Source organism: Protomyctophum bolini (genome assembly GCF_963924005.1).
Source record: "Protomyctophum bolini genome assembly, chromosome: 9".
Lineage (NCBI taxonomy): Eukaryota > Metazoa > Chordata > Actinopteri > Myctophiformes > Myctophidae > Protomyctophum > Protomyctophum bolini.
This window is the reverse complement of record NC_137870.1, coordinates 9,394,847-9,413,534: the sequence shown is the minus strand read 5'-3', so window position 1 is coordinate 9,413,534 and position 18,688 is coordinate 9,394,847. Positions and strand designations below refer to the sequence as shown.

At 45.6% G+C, this 18,688-nt stretch overlaps 1 protein-coding gene across 1 annotated transcript in view; it reads left to right on the top strand.

Annotated features, from left to right (window-relative positions):
• Nucleotides 1-18,688, top strand: part of dner (delta/notch-like EGF repeat containing) — a 62,460-nt gene that overhangs the window by 28,341 nt on the left and 15,431 nt on the right. Inside the window, exons 2-8 of the mRNA XM_080771669.1 lie at nt 2,946-3,045; nt 3,652-3,950; nt 4,450-4,547; nt 6,518-6,681; nt 12,237-12,385; nt 15,639-15,792; nt 17,951-18,064. Coding sequence (XP_080627795.1) covers nt 2,946-3,045; nt 3,652-3,950; nt 4,450-4,547; nt 6,518-6,681; nt 12,237-12,385; nt 15,639-15,792; nt 17,951-18,064 — 1,078 coding nt within the window. The remainder of the gene's footprint in view (nt 1-2,945; nt 3,046-3,651; nt 3,951-4,449; nt 4,548-6,517; nt 6,682-12,236; nt 12,386-15,638; nt 15,793-17,950; nt 18,065-18,688) is intronic.

The window sequence follows — 18,688 nt, the reverse complement described above, 5'->3', positions numbered from 1 at the left end:
CCCACACCTTCAATCACTTTATATCATTCGCAGCTGATTCCGCATCTCTGTAGCTGTACTGGGGAAGGGGAGCGCTTGATTGCCTTACGGACCCATGCCATGCGGGCGTTTAAGCACCGCCTGCTTATATCACTGTGAATGTGTGGCTCCAGGCAGCCCCGTAAAGACATCAAGCGCTATTCTCCTGTCACATACTTGCTGAGCAAAACAAAGGACAGGAAGTGATGTGGCTCGCTCTGGTGGCGCAAAGAGTAGCTATTTTTGTGAATTTAATATTGCTATATGTTTGTAACCGTTTTAGAAAAGCAATAAGCTACTGCTGTGCTCTTATCACGGTGTTGAATTAAGCAATAAGCCACGAGAGGCCCCAGCTTATCGGGTATTTTACACTGGCTGGGAGGTAGAAGACCCTCCGCTGAGCGTCAGGTCTGCCTACGCCTCCCAGCCATTGTAAAATACCCGATAACCTGAGACCTCTCGTGGCTTATTGCTTAATTCAACACCGTGATAAGAGCACAGCAGTACAGTAGACGCCTGCCTGCAGTGTGTCGTCTAATAGAAGCCCCATACACACCTGTCCTAACGTGTACACACACGTGCTGCACACACGACACACATGCACACGCACACACATCAAATTCAGAGACACAATAACGGCACAATAACGGCACAAGGCAACATCCTTTAATAATACCATTCTTCTGTTGTTGTTGATGATGATGCTGCCTTTTCCCTCTCTGGTGCTTGGTGGCTTGGTTTAAAGAGCTGTGTGTGCTTTAAGGAGAGCCATGCTGGAACTGCAGGTCTACTGCATCATGCCTGCTGACGTTTTTGCTTTAATTGTTTCGTGGAAGAAAAGAAGAAGAAGAAGAAGAAGAAACTTTATGCTGTAAGGCAGCGAAGCAAAACGTAGTGAACACTGAGTCTCAAAAGCCTTTGTCCTCTTTGACCTACAACAGCCCAATATGTTTTCCTCCAAATACACCATTCAATTATTGATGCCGACAGCCATGCACGGACCACAGAGCAGGGCTGTCAGGACACATTTCTGTCACGGCCGCTCCACACGCCATGACCTGGGACTAGGGATGCGTGCGTGCTTGCGTGCGCTATACAGTAATGGTACGATATGCTTTCAATTGAAGATGTCTGTAGTATTCTACAGTTAAAAGTGATTCCAAGTGTGTCAGAAGAGGCATGTGGTTTCAATAGCATCCATCCAGGTCCAACCAGCCATTACGGGTCAGCTCTGCAGTGATGACTACAGAAAGGATGTCTGGGGAAATCAGGGATTTGGCATAATAATAACATAATAACAACAATGACTACATTGGAAGAAAAAGGGGTTGAAATCAAATCATCTGTGCTGCTCTCATGTACAGTATAGCTTCTGACTGGTTGCTTCAAAGATTAGGTTTACTTTTGTTTTGTTTCACAAATTAATGTCTTGGGTCTGATTTTGATTATGTTAATTACGTTTACTTTAGTTTAGAGTAGACTATAGTGTCATTGAGCCGTGTGTGTGTGTGTGTGTGTGTGTGTGTGTGTGTGTGTGTGTGTTAGGTTAGAATGGAAGAGATTTATAAAATGCAAAATGTATGCTCTATTATTGCACTGGAAAAGTGGCTTCTAAACGGTTTCAACATTATTGAAAGATTTGTCGATTTGTGATCAGTTTATTTGGCCACCGAGTGGCGTCCATTGTTTAGACAAAGTCTACAATACATCCAGATATTTAAACACCAAATGCCTATTCACTGGGGACTATGCAAGGAGTATGCGTGTCTGTGTGTTCTGTGTTCATATTTTACAAGAAGCTTCAGCCGAATTCCTGGCTCTGGCAAAGTATAAACTGTGTAACTATTCCTTTATGTATCTATTATTACTAGACCTGTGCCCGTCGGCCACCGGCATACTTGGGAACGATGCAAGTTGGGAACCTAGTATGCAATGGCCATTGTCAAACCATCAGATTCTGTCTGTGCCCTTACCCTGTATATGGAGATATCTGTCTGTCTGCATGTGTCTGAAAGAGTGCAAACTGACTGTGAAAAGTGGACTGGATAATCAAATGACAGGTGTGGGGTTGGCATGGCAATCAATTGGCTGAGGCAGAGGCTGGGGATTCTACAGGTGTGGTGACTTCTAGGCTCATTAGGCCCACTGGCAGAGCCTGACCAGAGCCTTTTGTGGTGGTTCTGGACAACCATGTATCCAACCCCACCGTGTGTTTGATTCCCGCTATGGGCGCTGGGGGTGTGTCCTCTCCTCCGCCATCAGTGCCCATACCCGAGGCGGGGTTGGCGAAAGGGCCTTTCTATGTGGAGTTTGCATGTTCTCCCCGTGTCTCCTAGGGTATAGGCACCCTCACAAAAACATGCAGTAATCCTGGTCTCTAAAACTATACCTCCCCCTGGACAGCCAGGGCACCTGATGGAGGGGAAAGGAACTGGTCGGAATAACGTGTTCCTTCCACACGCTACGTCCAGCCAGGGAAACTCCCCCCTGTCAGGTGCAAAGAAGCAGCTTGGACTCCTCATGAGTAGAAGGAGGCATGAGGTCAGTCCGCTGCACCACCCTGTGGTGGTGTGGAACAAATTTGAAGTCGGTGGGGCGAACGGTTCTCGAGTTACGTAGATTACAGACGTACACACACACACACACACACACACACACGTCACACACACACGTCACACACACAGACACACACACACACACACACACACACACACACACGTCACACACACACACACACACACACACACACACACACACACACACACACACACACACACACACACGTCACACACACACACACACACACACACACACACACACAGACACACACACACACACACACACACACACACACACACACACACACACACAGAGAGAGAGACGTGGTGCATTTATTGTAAGATATTCTTCTTCTCCTTTCTTTGTAGTTCTTCAGCGACCCCTGTGCCAGCAGACCTTGTCTCCATGGCAACTGCAGCCTCCGCGACGACGGCGGGGAGGAGGAAGAAGGGGAGGCAGCGTACCAAGGTTAGAATAGGTTGTTTTTTTTAGTGCCGCTAACCGCTAACCTCTCCTATCCACCTTTTTCCCCGCCAAGATATACTGGGGCTCCTTGTCTGTGTGCTTTGCTTCCTTCAGGCAGTGTTGCCATGCCTGCTTATTATAAGCAACCTTTGACTTGTTTTTTTTTGGGCTTGATTCTAAAGTGTACAGTAGTTGCTTATTTGAAGTGTACAGTAGTTGCTTATTTGGGCTTGCTTCCTAATGTTGTTTAAACCAGCGGTTCCCACATTTCTTCACGTCAAGGAACCCCAGATGAATATGTAATTGTCCACAGACGTTCATCTGAAAATATTTTGTGCCTTTTTGTGTAATGTGTAAAAAAAAATAGAAGGAGAGTTTTACAGTATAAAAATATAGATTCAGTTTACAGATTAAGCTTATAAATAAATTGCCAAAAAACGAAAACTACAAGTTTCAGTTAGTTTCATTCATCAATCATTTCAGCTAGTTTTGTAAACGCACAATACAGCTTCAGTTAGTTATTGTTTCTAGTTTATATTTTTTATTTAGTTCAGTTAAAGATGTTTTGTTAGCTTTTAGTTTAAAGCTATAACTCTAATAACCTTGCAGCGTACACCTGCGACTGCGCCGAGGGCTACGAAGGGGAGCACTGTGACGTCCCGACCCTATCGGACCCCCACTCCTCCTCCTGGGAGGACCCCCCCGCCGCCACGGACCCCCCCGCCCCGGAGCTGGCCACTCCCGCCGCGTCCGTCACCGCGGCGGCGGCCGCCGCTGTCACTCCAACGCAGCAGCCAATCACCACGGTCCCCACGTCCACCACCGCCCCCCGGGCGCCTCCCACCCTGCGGCCGTGGCAACCCAAGCTTGGACAGAGGCTGTTGGTGGTGTCCTGGGAAGAGGAGAGGGTGAGGGAACTGTGACACACACACACACACACACACACACATTTAATATACTTTGAGATGCACATTTTCTTTTAGGTTATTTAGGGTATAGGGGTGTGATATAGACGGAATATATCAGTGTTACATTTAGATTTAGGTTATTTTCTGTCCCAGCACAAGGTTTATTTTTTATGATATTTTTGGTCTTTTTCTGTCTTAGTGGTTCCTGAACTTTTTCATGCCAAGGACCCCCAAATTGACACTATTTAGACCCCCATTAAATGGACCCCCATTTGAAGAGATATGCCAGGGACCCCCATAAGAGAATTCTCAAACCCGTTTAATTTCAAGGACCCCCAGTTTGACATGTATTATAGCCTCTGGGACCCCCAATTTATATTGTAAAATCAATGTAATGTTCCCTCAGGTCAGTTATAACTTGTTTGATGTTGACAAGTCTCAAGTCTCTCTCTCTCTCTCTCTCTCTCTCTCTCTCTCTCTCTCTGTGTGTGCGGTATAGGTCATTGAGGGGCTGCACTGTGTGAGTGCCGAGCTGTGTGAGCTGACATCAGGAAGTCTGACCCTGTCACTGGACGTACCCGAAGAAACCACCGTCAAGTAAGATTGTTTTTGAATGACCACTTTCAAGCTGACACCCATACAGTATTTTGGGCACGCCAAAGTACTGTATGGTAAGTATAGCATTTTTAAAGAACTGAAAAATGAATAAACTAATATTTAAGCAATCTTCGTTCTTCCTCTCATCATGGATTGTGGGTCATGACTCATGACAGAAAGAATAAGGTCACAGATACACGCAGCCGAAATTAGTTTTCTGTGATGGGTGGCTGGCATCTCCCTTAGAGATAGGGTGACAAGTTCAGTCACACAAGAGAGACTCGGCCAGTCGCTGCATGCTTCCTCGCTTGGAAAGGAGACAGCTTTTAGGTGGTTCTTATAGGTAAGGATGCCTCTTGGGCTTCTCTTTGATGCACGTTCCACTAGAAGGAGACCCCCGGGCAGACCAAGGACCAGATGGGAGGATTATATCTCCAAAATGGCCTTGGAACGCCTCGGGATCCCCCAGGAGGAAGTTACTAATGTTGCTCTGGAGAGGGAAGTCTCAAAAATCAGATTATATGGCTCAGGGCTAGAGTGTCCGGATGGGAACCGCAAGGTTGCCAGTTCGAACCCGGGCTCCCCCAGAGTTAGTGTCGAAGTGTCCTTGAGCAAGACGCTGAACCCCTAATTGCTCCTGATGTGCAGGTTGGTGCCTTGCATGGTTTCCGCCGCCATCGGTGTATGAATGTGTGTGTGAATGGGTGAATGTAATGCATAATCTATGTAAAGCGCCTTTAGGCGCTATATAAATGCACCATTTACTAGTACAGCATTTTGTGGTTTTAACCTTTCTTTATTTACTCAGGGGAGAGTTTTGCTCACATGTCCTTTCCATCAACATCCCTCATGGGGTTCTAACAATACAGGACAGTGGATTATGCAATGGTAATGCCTTTAGTTTAATGTGGATGTCCTTATATGGTGTCCCTCGTTAAAGAGGAGTGTCATGTGACTCACCGTGGCTCCTCCCAGCTGTGTGCTAATCAACTGATCTGTTCTGTTTGTCCACCTTAAAAAATACACACACTGCAGTCATCAGTGCGACAGTGCCCATACCCGAAGGCGGGGTTGGCGAAAGGGCCTTTCTGTGTGGAGTTTGCATGTTCTCCCCGTGTCCCCTAGGGTAGGTACCCTCACAAAAACATGCAGTAATTCTGGTCTCTAAACTGCCTCCCCCTGGCCAGCCGGGGCGCCTGATGGAGGGGAAAGGAACTGGTTGGAATAACGTGTTCCTTCCACGCGCTACGTCCAACCAGGGAAACTCCCCCATGTCAGGTGTAAAGGAGCAACTTGGACACTCAAGCATGAAGGAAGCATGAGTTAAGTCCGTTGCTCTCCCCAGGTTGGCGGAGGGTGTGTAGAGCCCAGGATCACATTAGATGATTGACACAGGGGTGAAAAATGGGTTACAAAATCGTGGGATAAAAAAATAATATATGTATACAAAAAGAAAAAGACCTATGTGTCTGTCTCTCAGTGCCCAGTGTCAGACCGAAGTAAAAATTAGTCTTGACCACAGGGGGCGCAATATCTGGCTTCCACCGCTGTGTTCTTCAGGGTTAATTAGTATGTTAATTAGCATACCCAATTGGTAACAAAATCCATAGAAAAATCTCTTCTATCAATTATGTGGGGTTTCAACCGTTTTAAACATTATGTTATAATTTAGCTTTGTAGATCTGCTATTTTTGAAAAATCTTGAAAATATTTATTTCAGAAAACTGGAGGATTTAGAAGATTTTTTTTTAAATGTTGAGGTCAGGCCTAAATGGGATAATCACACATGCATGCACACGCAGTAACACACAGTAACACACAGTCACACACACCACAGGATGATGTTACACTGCTGCTGGTAGTACTGTATGACTATATGTAAACACAGCATAAATACACACCCATATACGAGCCTTGCTGATGAATCCCTCTCTCTGCGTATCTCATGGCTCCGTCTGTCCCTCCTCCAGGATCGTGGTGAACGCCAGCGGGGCTCCGGTGTTGTGGCGCGTCGGGGAGGAGGCGTTCCAGCGCTCCTCCGTGGCGGACGGGACCGCGGGGGCCTTTCAGCAGGCCTCGGACGGACTGGTGGTGCCGGACCACTCCCTGCCACTCGGACACAACTACTTCCTCAGTAAGTCCACTCCCTGCCCCTCGGACACAACTACTTCCTCAGTAAGTCCACTCCCTGCCCCTGGGACACAACTACTTCCTCAGTAAGTCCACTCCCTGCCCCTGGGTCACAACTACTTCCTCAGTAAGTCCACTCCCTGCCCCTGGGACACAACTACTTCCTCAGTAAGTCCACTCCCTGCCCCTCGGTCACAACTACTTCCTCAGTAAGTCCACTCCCTGCCCCTCAGACACAACTACTTCCTCAGTAAGTCCACTCCCTGCCCCTCAGACACAACTACTTCCTCAGTAAGTCCACTCCCTGCCACTCGGACACAACTACTTCCTCAGTAAGGCTGAAGCTCCTAGAGATAGTTACACATCTAAGACCACTCCCTGCCCCTGGGTCACAACTACTTCCTCAGTAAGGCATAGTTACACATCTAAGCAGACATTTAATTGCCAAGTCTTCTTCTTCTTCTTCTTCTTCTTCTTGTATTAGTATTATTAATAATTATTATTTCCACTCAAATTTCAATTTGCTGGATTTCCAAAGCTATTTTCTCCTGGAGATTAAACCAAGGCAAGATGATGTTGACATTTTCTAGATACAAATGACTAGCAGAATATTGTCTTATCCAAATACTCTTATTATAAAAACAGAGAAAGAGAGAGAGAAGTTATATTCATGTACGCAAGCGCACACACACACACACACACACACACACACACACACACACACACACACACACACACACACACACACACACACACACACACACACTTGTAGCTGCCCATACAAACACACACACTTGTAGCATGCTGCCCATACAAAATGTGTTGAGACATTGCGTTGCATTAAGCAGGTGTGTCTGTGGTGGATAACTGGGGGGCAGTGTGACCCCTGGCTGTGTGCTCTACATATCTAATGCTGTTCTCTGTCATAAAGAGCCTGTCTGGTCTGGACGCTGACCTTGGCATGTCTACCCACAATGCCGAGCAACACCATGCATGCAGGTCTGCCTGGCATGGGGGGCATTAAATCAATGAGGGCGAGACACAGAAGGATGTACAGTGTGAAACTACGCAGTGTAAAACAGGGGTACCCGCAAACTTTTGGAGCCGAGAGCCAAACGGATCATTTTTGTTGTAACCGTGGCGTGATGAGACCCAAACGCGCATTATGAATGTAGAATTTAAGGGCATGGGGGGGCGCTATGTGTGCTATGGGCTATTTGTGTGGTATACCACATACTATAGTGTAGGCGCATGTCTGACAGCGTGTCGCGGAGCGGTTAGCTGACATTTGCAAATATTTGCTAAAAAAACAAACCTGCTCCATTCCCATTGAAATGCAAATGTCAGAATCATGTCATAGTTGAACATAGGTTCAGGTTTATTTGTCATGTGTATAGATACAGAGTATAAATACAATGAAAATTATTTTTCTCAGAGCACTCTCAGTCTTACATACACAGGATATAAACAAACATCTATAGTGCAGAAAAAGACAAAAAAACTGAAAAGTGAAGTGACAAAACAGTGCAATACAGTTCAAGGTCAGCTGTTCAGCAGCCCGACTGCCTGTGGGTAGAAACTGTTACTGAGACGGGTGGTACGAGATTTGATGCTCTGTGAAGTTCAGGGTGACTTCAGCCATAAGGGCATGGTCACACCGCCCTGCACCAGGCATTGTCCTCAAGCCAATGCCTGGTGCATTTCAATTGGCATCAGGCAGAATCCACCCTCATGGGTAGAATAAAAGTGCGTTAACTTGTGACCGTGCCCTATAAGAGTATTTTACTGCGTAGATGTCAAAGGAAAGACAAGCAGGAGAGAACTCGAGAATGAAATGAAATCACAAGATTTTACCGTGTGAGACGGATAGGAGGAGGAGAAACGAAGGGCGAGTTAACAGCCATAATGTCAGCATGGTTCTGTCTCATCTCTTATCTCTGAGAGCAGTGATGTGATGGCTAACCTGTAGCTGTGCCCATGTATACTTCATGCATGAATGAATTAATCCCTGATACCAACCTCTGATCTGTGCTGCACACTTTAGATGTGTGTCATGAACTATTTATGCATGCATGCGTGTGTGTGTGTGTGTGTGTGTGTGTGTGTGTGTGTGTGTGTGTGTGTGTGTGTGTGTGTGTGTGTGTGCGTGCATGCGTGTGTGTGTGTTTTGAGTTCATTGAGTTCATTAGGATCCTCATTAGCTGATGCAGTTTAGCTAGACCAAGTCCAATAGTAAAGACAGAAGGAACAATTCATTTGTGTGTGTGTGTGTGTGTGTGTGTGTGTGTGTGTGTGTGTGTGTGTGTGTGTGTGTGTGTGTGTGTGTGTGTGCACGTGCGTGCCTGCCTGCGTCACTAAGCAGGACGGAACAATGACTGGGCATTTGTGTGGATAGTGACGTCATCGGGTAGAGGGTATCGTTTTGTCTGGCCTCAGGGGGAGGGGCACGGTGGACTCGCAGCCTTGTCATTGGCTGAGGAGCGCGTGTCGTGTCGTGTCGATGGCTCAACCTTGCTGCGGTTCCAGCCCATTGGCTCAGATCGGGCCCTTTTTAATAATGGCACTTTATCACGAGGCTATTTTTAACCCAGGACTGTGAGCTGTCTGATCTGATTCAAGATAGAACGAGAGGCGCCGCAGGCCTGTGCGTGCGCACGTGTTCCCACATGCACGCACGCACACACACGCACACACACACACACACACACACACACACACACACACACACACACACACACACACACACACACACTAACTACAGTATGTGCGTGCACACAGTTGCAATCACACTCAACTTTGTAACCGACACCAGGCGGAGAAGCAACACACACTACAGTAACCTATAGGAGGTCACGATGAATATTTATTGGATGTTATCACTTCTCTTCCTCACACATCTTTATCTGATGGGACAGGCGTGTAATGATTGAATAATTGATCCGTTATGGGCCTCTTCTCTCATACTGCATAACAAGCACTAGCTCACTACAGTATATCGCCATCCTTAAGGTCCCATTAACGGTGAGTCGGTGACGATGGCGATCTGCCCCTCTGTCATTCTGTCAGTCCATCCATCCATCACGTTGGTCCCAACAAAGAAATCAAAGGTATAGGTTGCATTTCCACGACGATACCTTACACATTATAAGATGGCAGGATGATGATGATTTTCACTTTTGCTGCTAAAATGTCCCGTTGTGTGTTTAGGAGCAGCATGACCTCGACGGCACAAACCACACCAATGCAACCAGTCGCTTCTCCTTGCAACAAAACAGTTTTCACTAGGAAAGACCAAGCATCAGACAAAAGGACCTTTAGGGTTGTTTATTGAACAGACGTTGAGTATATGGTCGTTTATGGGTGCGTCGCATGCGAAGCATGGAACGCTAAGGAGCGCTGATGGACGTTAAGGGAGCCAGCATGGTCATCTAAGGTCATCGCCACGCGCAAAGCGTGTAGCGTGCGGCTTGGATGGCCAGGGGCGGGGGATGCCATTAGAGGTGCCAGCATGAACATCTAAGGTCATCACTATACTCGCAAGCGTGTAGCGTGCAGCTTAGATAGTCAGGGGCACGAATGACACGTGGGGCGCCGACCAGAACATCTAGCTTAGATGGTCAGATTGGTCAGGTTGTTGGGAGGATGCCATTAGAGGTGCCAGCATGAACATCTAAGGTCATCGCTACACGCAAGCGTGTAGAGTGCAGTTTAGATGGTCAGGTCGGGGTAGAGTTGACAGTGGCTGGTGAGTTGTTCTTGGTTGTCTTCTGCGTGGAGTCCCGTGGTGGGAGTTCTGGTCTGGTTATGATGAATATATTAAGGAGTTCCGGTCATTTTGTGGGGTCTGGGGGCCACGCATTAAAATTAAATCCACAAAACTAGCATGATTTGTATTGTTGACTTACAGTATTTCAACCATTATAGTGCAACTTTCATTCAACTTTGACCCCTCTGTCACATGGAACTGTATCACTACGCCAGCAGCAGCACAACAAAATAGTTCCATGTGACAGAGGGGTCAAAGTTGAGGGAATATTTTTTCAGATTATTAATGTCAAATCTGGGAATACATTTCTTACTAAGAATTCTCTTCACCAATGTGTTTGTAAAGTTGTCTACTAACAGTATCCCACATTGGATTCTATTCAACCACCCTAGGGGAATTTTTGACAGCTGCTGAAAGTTGGGGTACCATCAACAACCAATATAAGGCAAAATGTTCTAAATTTCATTATAATTCAAGTAGCATGTGCCATGTCAAACTAGGGGGGTTTTCATGATTCTGAATCCATTCCAAGCAATGGTTTTGCACGAAAAACACACCTTGGGCTAAAAACGGCGTCATCACAAATGTTATGTGTCACACCAAAGCGAATCATTGCAACTGCCATTGTGGATAATGGTTTCATGCAACTACATGCAACTAATCGCAAACATTTGGTAGCGAGCAGATGCAAGGTTTGGGCCTTAAGGCCTGCTAGAGAGGCTTTTAGACGATACATCTTCCTCCACATCCAGTGAAACAGTGGAATTGACATTGCTATATCTTCCGACCGGTGTATAGGGCCCTCAATGTCTAAATACCAAATGATCTTGCACTCCTTTCTTACACACACAGTTTGTACACTGTGATTAAAAACCCTTTTAGTTAGTCTTCTCTTAACTCTGGTGCATTGACAGCGCAGATATTTCCTTACTATTTGACACATCTTGTGCACCATAGATAGATCATCTAAAACAGGGGTTCCGAACCTTTTTATACCAAATACCACCACAGAAAATATCTGGCTCTCCAAGTACCACCATAAGTACCACCATTTAACTGATGTTAAAATACAGGAGCATAGACCTGCTCCATCCTATTCAGCTATTAACACAGGAGGGAAATGTAATTTATTCTTTGAATTGTTTTGCTTTTGTTCCATTGCAAATTCTTCTGCTGCTCTGACGAAACGCTGTCTAATCAGCACACTTATTTCAGCACGGCTGGAGAGCCTATTTCTGTCACGATACGTAATGTGTCGTCTTCTGTTGTGCTTTTGTTTTGTAGTATTTTTGGTCCCTTGGTTTCCTCTGTTGCTTTTGTTACCTGTGTTGTCTCACCAGTTCCCTGATTACCCCAGTGTTTCCACCTTGTCTTGTTAGTCTTTTAGCCAATCATTGTGTTGATTATCTGTTGAGTTCACCTGTGTCTTTGTGTATTTATACTCCCCTGGTTTTTCATTTCCTTTGTCAGATCATTGTTGTATGTTAAATGTGATGTTGCCTTGTGGAATAAACCCTCTAGCATTTAGACTTCTCTGCCTCTGCGCCTTGCTGTTCTGCACTTGGGTCCTACCGTATTGATTCACACCGTGACAATTTCAACCAATTGCTTGGTCAAAAAAAGGAGTTTGCATTTCTTATCTTTGGTCCGACGTACTAACAGTCCGACGTGCAATAGTCCGACACCCTATATACCCCAAACCCTAACCTAACCTTGTGCGTGTGCGTGCGTGCGTGTGTGTGTGTGTGCGTGTGTGTGTGTGTGTGTGTGCGTGTGCGTGTGCGTGCGTTTAGGTGTGGTGCGTGTGGGCACCCCCGCGGCTCCAGACATCACCCTGCGTCTCAACCTGACGGTCAAAGCCAGCAGCTGCATGGAGCCGGGCAGCCGCTTCAGCGACCCCCAATGCTCTGGGAAGGGCAAGTGCATCACGCAGTCCTCCGCCGTACGTATACCAAGGCCGCGAGGGGTTAAAGGGATGTTTCACTGGTCATTTTATCGTCTACTCAGGCGTATCACCCCAGTTTTTAAGTTGCACTTTTATGTAGACGAGCAAATCGGCATTTTTGTTAAATTCCCATTGACAATGAATGGAGAGTTTACGTCATACGTGTCTGTGCAAATCGAACATTACGCCATGACGGTGTACGATGACAAGAGCACTCCTCACTTCACACATCTCTCTCTCTGTTTATGGCACAACAGCGCCCCTACTGGTACTAATAATAGTCATACTCGTGCTCATTAACGTCACATACATAGGTGAACGACACATAGGCGGACACGGACATTGCTGTTCCTTGGAGTGGTTGCACCACTCAAAAACTTTTCTCTGAGATTATTTTGAACCCGTTGGGGGGGTGATCTGTCCAGAGCCTGGGCAGAGGCACAGGCCAGCTCCATAATGGAGATATAGGGGTGATATAATTTGGGCCCTGTCCTGTCCAGAGCCCGGGCAGAGGCACAGGCCAGCTCCATATGGAGATATAGGGGTGATATAATTTGGGCCCTGTCCTGTCCAGAGCCTGGGCAGAGGCACAGGCCAGCTCCATATGGAGATATAGGGGTGATATAATTTGGGCCCTGTCCTGTCCAGAGCCTGGGCAGAGGCACAGGCCAGCTCCATATGGAGATATAGGGGTGATATAATGTGGGCCCTGTCCTGTCCAGAGCCTGGTCAGAGGCACAGGCCAGCTCCATTATGGAGATATAGGGGTGATATAATTTGGGCCCTGTCCTGTCCAGAGCCCAGGCAGTGGTTCTGGACAACCACCAGCATTCCCATGTACTCCCTGTGGGGGTGTGGAATGCATGTGTCAACGGTCCAACGGTTTTCCAGTTACGTGGATTACAAATGTATACATAGAGTACATACACACACACACACTTACAGAGACTTGGGGCATTTATAGATAGATGGTATTTTGGTATGTATTTATGGAAAGACAGGAGAAGAGGCGGTTTGCTGTTAAAAGTCACTAAGCTGGACCCAGAAGTCATACTTTCTACAGAGCTGCTACAACATGCACGTGTTCTGGTTTTTTTTGTTGATCCCCAAGAGGAACGGTTTGGAACATTCTTCTGTACAAATGCACACTGGTAGCCATTTGTCACTGCGTGTTCACATACTGTAGGTGACCTTTTTATGTTTAAAAATAGACTTCAGTGAGCCACCTAATTTGGTTTTCGTCCGTTTTTAGGTTAAAGCGAGACGAGCAGTCTGAGGGGAGGCATATGGACAGGAGAGAAATGGAGACAGAGACATGCAGACCTCTAGCGGTCTCTGCTCTAGGTGTCAGAACAGAACAGAACAGAACAGAACTGAACAGAACAAAATGGCACAGAATGGCACAGAACAACCAGAAGAGTGCAGAGTAAATCTGTTCTTTCTACTGCTGAATTACCATGAACAGAACAGAACAGAACAGAACAAAATGGCACAGAACAACCAGAAGAGTGCAGAGTAAATCTGTTCTTTCTACTGCTGAATTACCATGAACAGAACAGAACAGAACAGAACTGAACAAAATGGCACAGAACAACCAGAAGAGTGCAGAGTAAATCTGTTCTTTCTACTGCTGAATTACCATTAACAGAACAGAACTGAACAGAACAGAACAAAATGGCACAGAACGACCAGAAGAGTGCAGAGTAAATCTGTTCTTTCTACTGCTGAATTACCATTAAAATATCAACGTCAATCTAAAGATAAAGCTTTTTCTTTTTTTTAATGGACTTGGAGATATTCTGCATTATAGTCTGTGACGTGTTTGCTCTTTTGAAAAACGCGGTAAAATCATCAGGTTTCTTTTACGTAGAGATATTATTTTAATATTCTTTATTTTTTATCCCAATTTAGTAAATTAGTAATGGTACCCTCCCAGTTTCAGTTTTCAGTTTATTTTTATTTATTGTGTCTCTGCACTTCACAACAATAACACAGCAAAAAAACAGCAATAAAAACACAATAGCGAAGAAGTAAAGCATAATACAGTGTCAGTACACATGGCTGACATACAGTAAGTATCATGCGATAGGACACAGCTATAGGTTATCACAAATAGGTGTAAAAAATGCGTTCAGAAGATCCATTAATATACAGAGCACGGTGAATGATTTCAGTGAACTAGGGGGAACCATAGTGCAGGGAAAAAAGATGGGTTTTAAGTCTCGATTAAAAAATGTCTAGTGAGTTGGCATCTCTAACTGTTCGTGGGAGAGCATTCCAGAGACAGGGGGCGCTGTGCTGCCACTGCTAGCGAGCCAGTGACCGTTCTAGCTCACTGACCATGCAGTGTGGAGCCTCACCGGGAGGACACAGAGCCTCCATCTTATTACTCCTGAGTCCTGTTCAATATTAGGCTACCCTGTCCCTGCTGATGGATACCGCCCCATGCATGCAATTGCACCCCAATTGCGTCCACTCACTGTTCGCCGCTTCGATCACCTGCCAATGTATGAATCAATGAACCATTTAAAGCATTTAGGCCTGACGTCGAAATGAAAAAAAAAAACGTTCGCTCTGAAAGAATATATATTCAAAGATTTGTGCCGCATTTTTACGATAAAAAAAATATAGCAGACCTACAAGCTCGTATGAGCTTGTAGATCTGCTATTTTTCAATAGCTAAAGTATAACATAATGCTTAGTTAAAACACCAAAAGGGGTTCCCGTCCAGAATGGGTTAAAGCACTTTGAGCACTTCGAAAAGCGCTATAAAAATGCAATTGATAAAGTTCAGGGTTTTTTTGGGGTGTAATTGAGGTCATAAAACCTCAAAGAAACACGAAAAATAAAATATAAATGAAAATTAATGTCATGAAACTTTTAATTGTGCTGCTGAGCCTGGTTTCAGCAGCACTCGTTACACAGAGTGTAGCGAGTGTGCTGCTATCAGTCTCCAACAAACTTGCTTCTACTTCTTGTTTCTTTTTCATTTCTTCCCAATCTCATTATAATCTTTTTTTTGCCATTTCTCAGAGGCTTGGAGAACATTGGATGTCTTCTTAACAGTGTCACAATATTCAGTCTCATTATTTCAGAACTCTTTTTTTCTTTCTATCGTGGCTGCTCAAGTGCTCATTTCAGTAGTAGTTACTGTGTGTGTGTGTGTGTGTGTGTGTGTGTGTGTGTGTGTGTGTGTGTGTTTGTGTGTGTGTGTGTGTGTGTGTGTGTGTGTGCGCGCGCGACTTTCCAGAGCACCTTTTATTGTGAATGTGGAGATGGCTACACGGGGATCTTCTGTGAGGAGTTCGACGCCTGCCATCACAGACCTTGTCGCAACAACGGAACATGCACTGACCTCAGACAGGGAGACGAGGGGCACAACTTCTCATGTACCTGCCCCCCAGGTATTTGTGTGTGTGTGTGTGTGTGTGTGTGCATGTGTGCTGGGATTCGAACTCTGGTCTCCCGTGTGAAAGTCCAACATCTTAAACACTAGACCAAAGGGATATCCCTGTGGACCGATATTAGACTTTCGAGGCCATCAGGCAGAGGCTCTGAGCCACTGCTGCACATGCGTGCGTGCGTGTGCACTGTGCACATTGTTTAATGGTAAATGGTGCATTCATATAGTGCCTTTATTCAAGGCGCATATACACACCAATGGTGGTGGAAACCATGCAAGGCACCAACCTGCACATTGGGAGCAATTAGGGGTTCAGACTTCAGAGTCTTGCTCAAGGACACTTGATACACTAACTCTGGGGGAGCGCGGGTTACATCTTGGAACCTCGCGGTTTCCATCCGGCCGCTCTACCGGCCACTCTACCCCGGAGCCCCTTTTTGTTGTTTGTTAATGCAACATGAGTGTGTGCACCATTGCATCAGGCTGTATCTAAGCCTCGACAGGGTTCATTAAAGCTGAGAACACAAGAAGAATATAAAGCCTGTCTATTTGGCAAGCTAATTGAAAGAGAATGAAGAGAGACAGCCTTTTGATCATATCGGTTATTTTGGGAGCCAGCCTCGCAGAGGGGGTTGGTGGGGTGGGATGGGGGGGGTTATTTTGGGAGCCAGCCTTGCAGAGGGCATTGGGGGGGAAGGTAAATGATCTCATTGGTGTAGCCCGTTGATTGCCAGCCACTTACCAATAATGAGGGGTGCTAATGCACCCATCATCATTAAAGATCATGGATTCCACAATGCCATGCCAGACTTCCCGGTTCTTCATTGCCATCCCCAGTTCCTGCCTACTGATGCATGTGTCCCTAGCGATGACATCAGGGAACGACAGTTTTCTACCTCTGGTCTGCTTTGAGGCAGGATTCCAGAGAAGAAGGGAAGATGTAACCTCATGATCAGTGCTGTAGCAAAGTGGCCGGCAAACTGTGTTCTTCTGGATCGGACTAGTGAAGAAACACGGGGAAATCTCTCTTCCAAGAGAGATTTTGCGCTCTCATTAAAGGCCGGGTGTAAGTGCCATCCATCCGTTTCTCTCATTTCTTTCAAAGTGTCCATGTCCCGGAGCCATGGAGTATAGAATCGACTCGACGCTTGTCCTAATTCTTTATACTTTGAATCTCTTACTAGTCCTTAGTCTCTCGAGAAAAAGAAAAAAAAAAGTTAAAATAGCCAAGCTCACAACGTGTCGATGTAGATTGGCAATTTAATTTTAACTATTGTTTTTCAAAATAGTAAAAAAAGGCAATGTATTTTAGGCACAAGGGGTTCTAGAGTATCCTTTTCAGACACCAGATGGGGGTGTTACAACCACACACAGAGATTTTGAAAACATGACCAATGACAAAAAACTCCCATATCTGCTGGGCGAAGTACAACGATGTGCAAACACAGCAGCAAGATTTGTGAGTTGCTGTGATAGGAGAAGGATATCAAATGGAACACAACCACCCTAAAGACTAATCATTGTGTATATTCCTGCACTATACCTGCATTGAGTGACCTTGGTACATAGAATTTGATCTATTTTTGATTCTGACCTTCAAATGTACATTTTTGTTTTGATTGTATTGCTGTATTGTTGTATTGTTCTTTCTGCTTTGGCAATGTAAACGTACGTTTTCTCATGCCAATAAAGCCCTTTGAATTGAAAATTGAATTGGGTGTCAGCGGCCAATGAGTTTTAAAATGGTACAAGCCCCAGGGGTTCCGCCAGCAACCAATCCGCTCTGATCCGCACCAAACTTGGCAATAATATTGTTCAGGTGTCTACCATCACAATAGCCACATTGTGATGACCTTTATTTTAAAGCCTCGGACAAAGCCAACTCAGATCCTGATAAATCATGACAATAAACAAACGTTTTTCTTCTTTTTAATTATTTGTTCGGCCCCTAACATTGTTTATTAATTGTCATGATTTATCAGGAGCCGAGTTGGCTTTGTCCAATTAAGGCTTAAAGGTCTTTAAATAAATACTTTTTGAAACGTCTATGGGAAAAATAAATGGCCTCTTCCGGGCCGCTCTTGGTTCTGAAAGGGGCCGGGACTGCAACGCCCTATACCTCTTCATAACCAGCCCAACTGTCTCAATGTGATCCTCAGGTTATGAAGGTGAGCGCTGTCAGTCACTAGTGGACCACTGCCTCTCCCAGCCGTGTAAGAACGCAGCCACTTGCTCCAGTAGTCTGGCTGGACCGCGGTGCTACTGCCCTGAAGGTAAGCATTAATTCAACCACAAGCTACTGCACCCAGAATGCACTGTAGAGGTGCTCCCATCAGGTCTTTTGGGACCGATCTCGACAAACATCCGATACCGACCTTGTGCGTATAAGGGGAACATTTGAATATTGAATATTTGTCAAAACCCTGCACGTCAAAACTGTTCCTGTGCGTTTGGGGATGGAAGGGGAGAATGTTTAGGCCTGTCACAAAGATGCAAAACGATATTATACTATATATATATATCTGATTGACTTTTATATACCACTTAAATGGTATAATAAAAGATTGGTTTCTCCAGATGGGGTAAATTGCCGATCACCGCTCGAGTCATTCGGATTGAAAGTCACGCCTGCGTGAGCTGCATCAGAGTCCCGCCCGGTTGCGTCGCGGCACATGACGTTTGCACGTGTGCTCATAATATCTGTGTGCATGTTTGAAGGAGCGAGGGAGAAAAGAGAGTGTTTTATTTTAATGTGCAACAAGCTGATGTAGCTGCTGGTACAGTATGTATGTTGTGTGTGCTCGCTGTGTTTTTAGCGCTATATCTATGCCACTGTGATGCTTAATTTAAACCTTTCTCCTCCATTCTAATTAGTCTGCATAGCCTTGAATCACGAC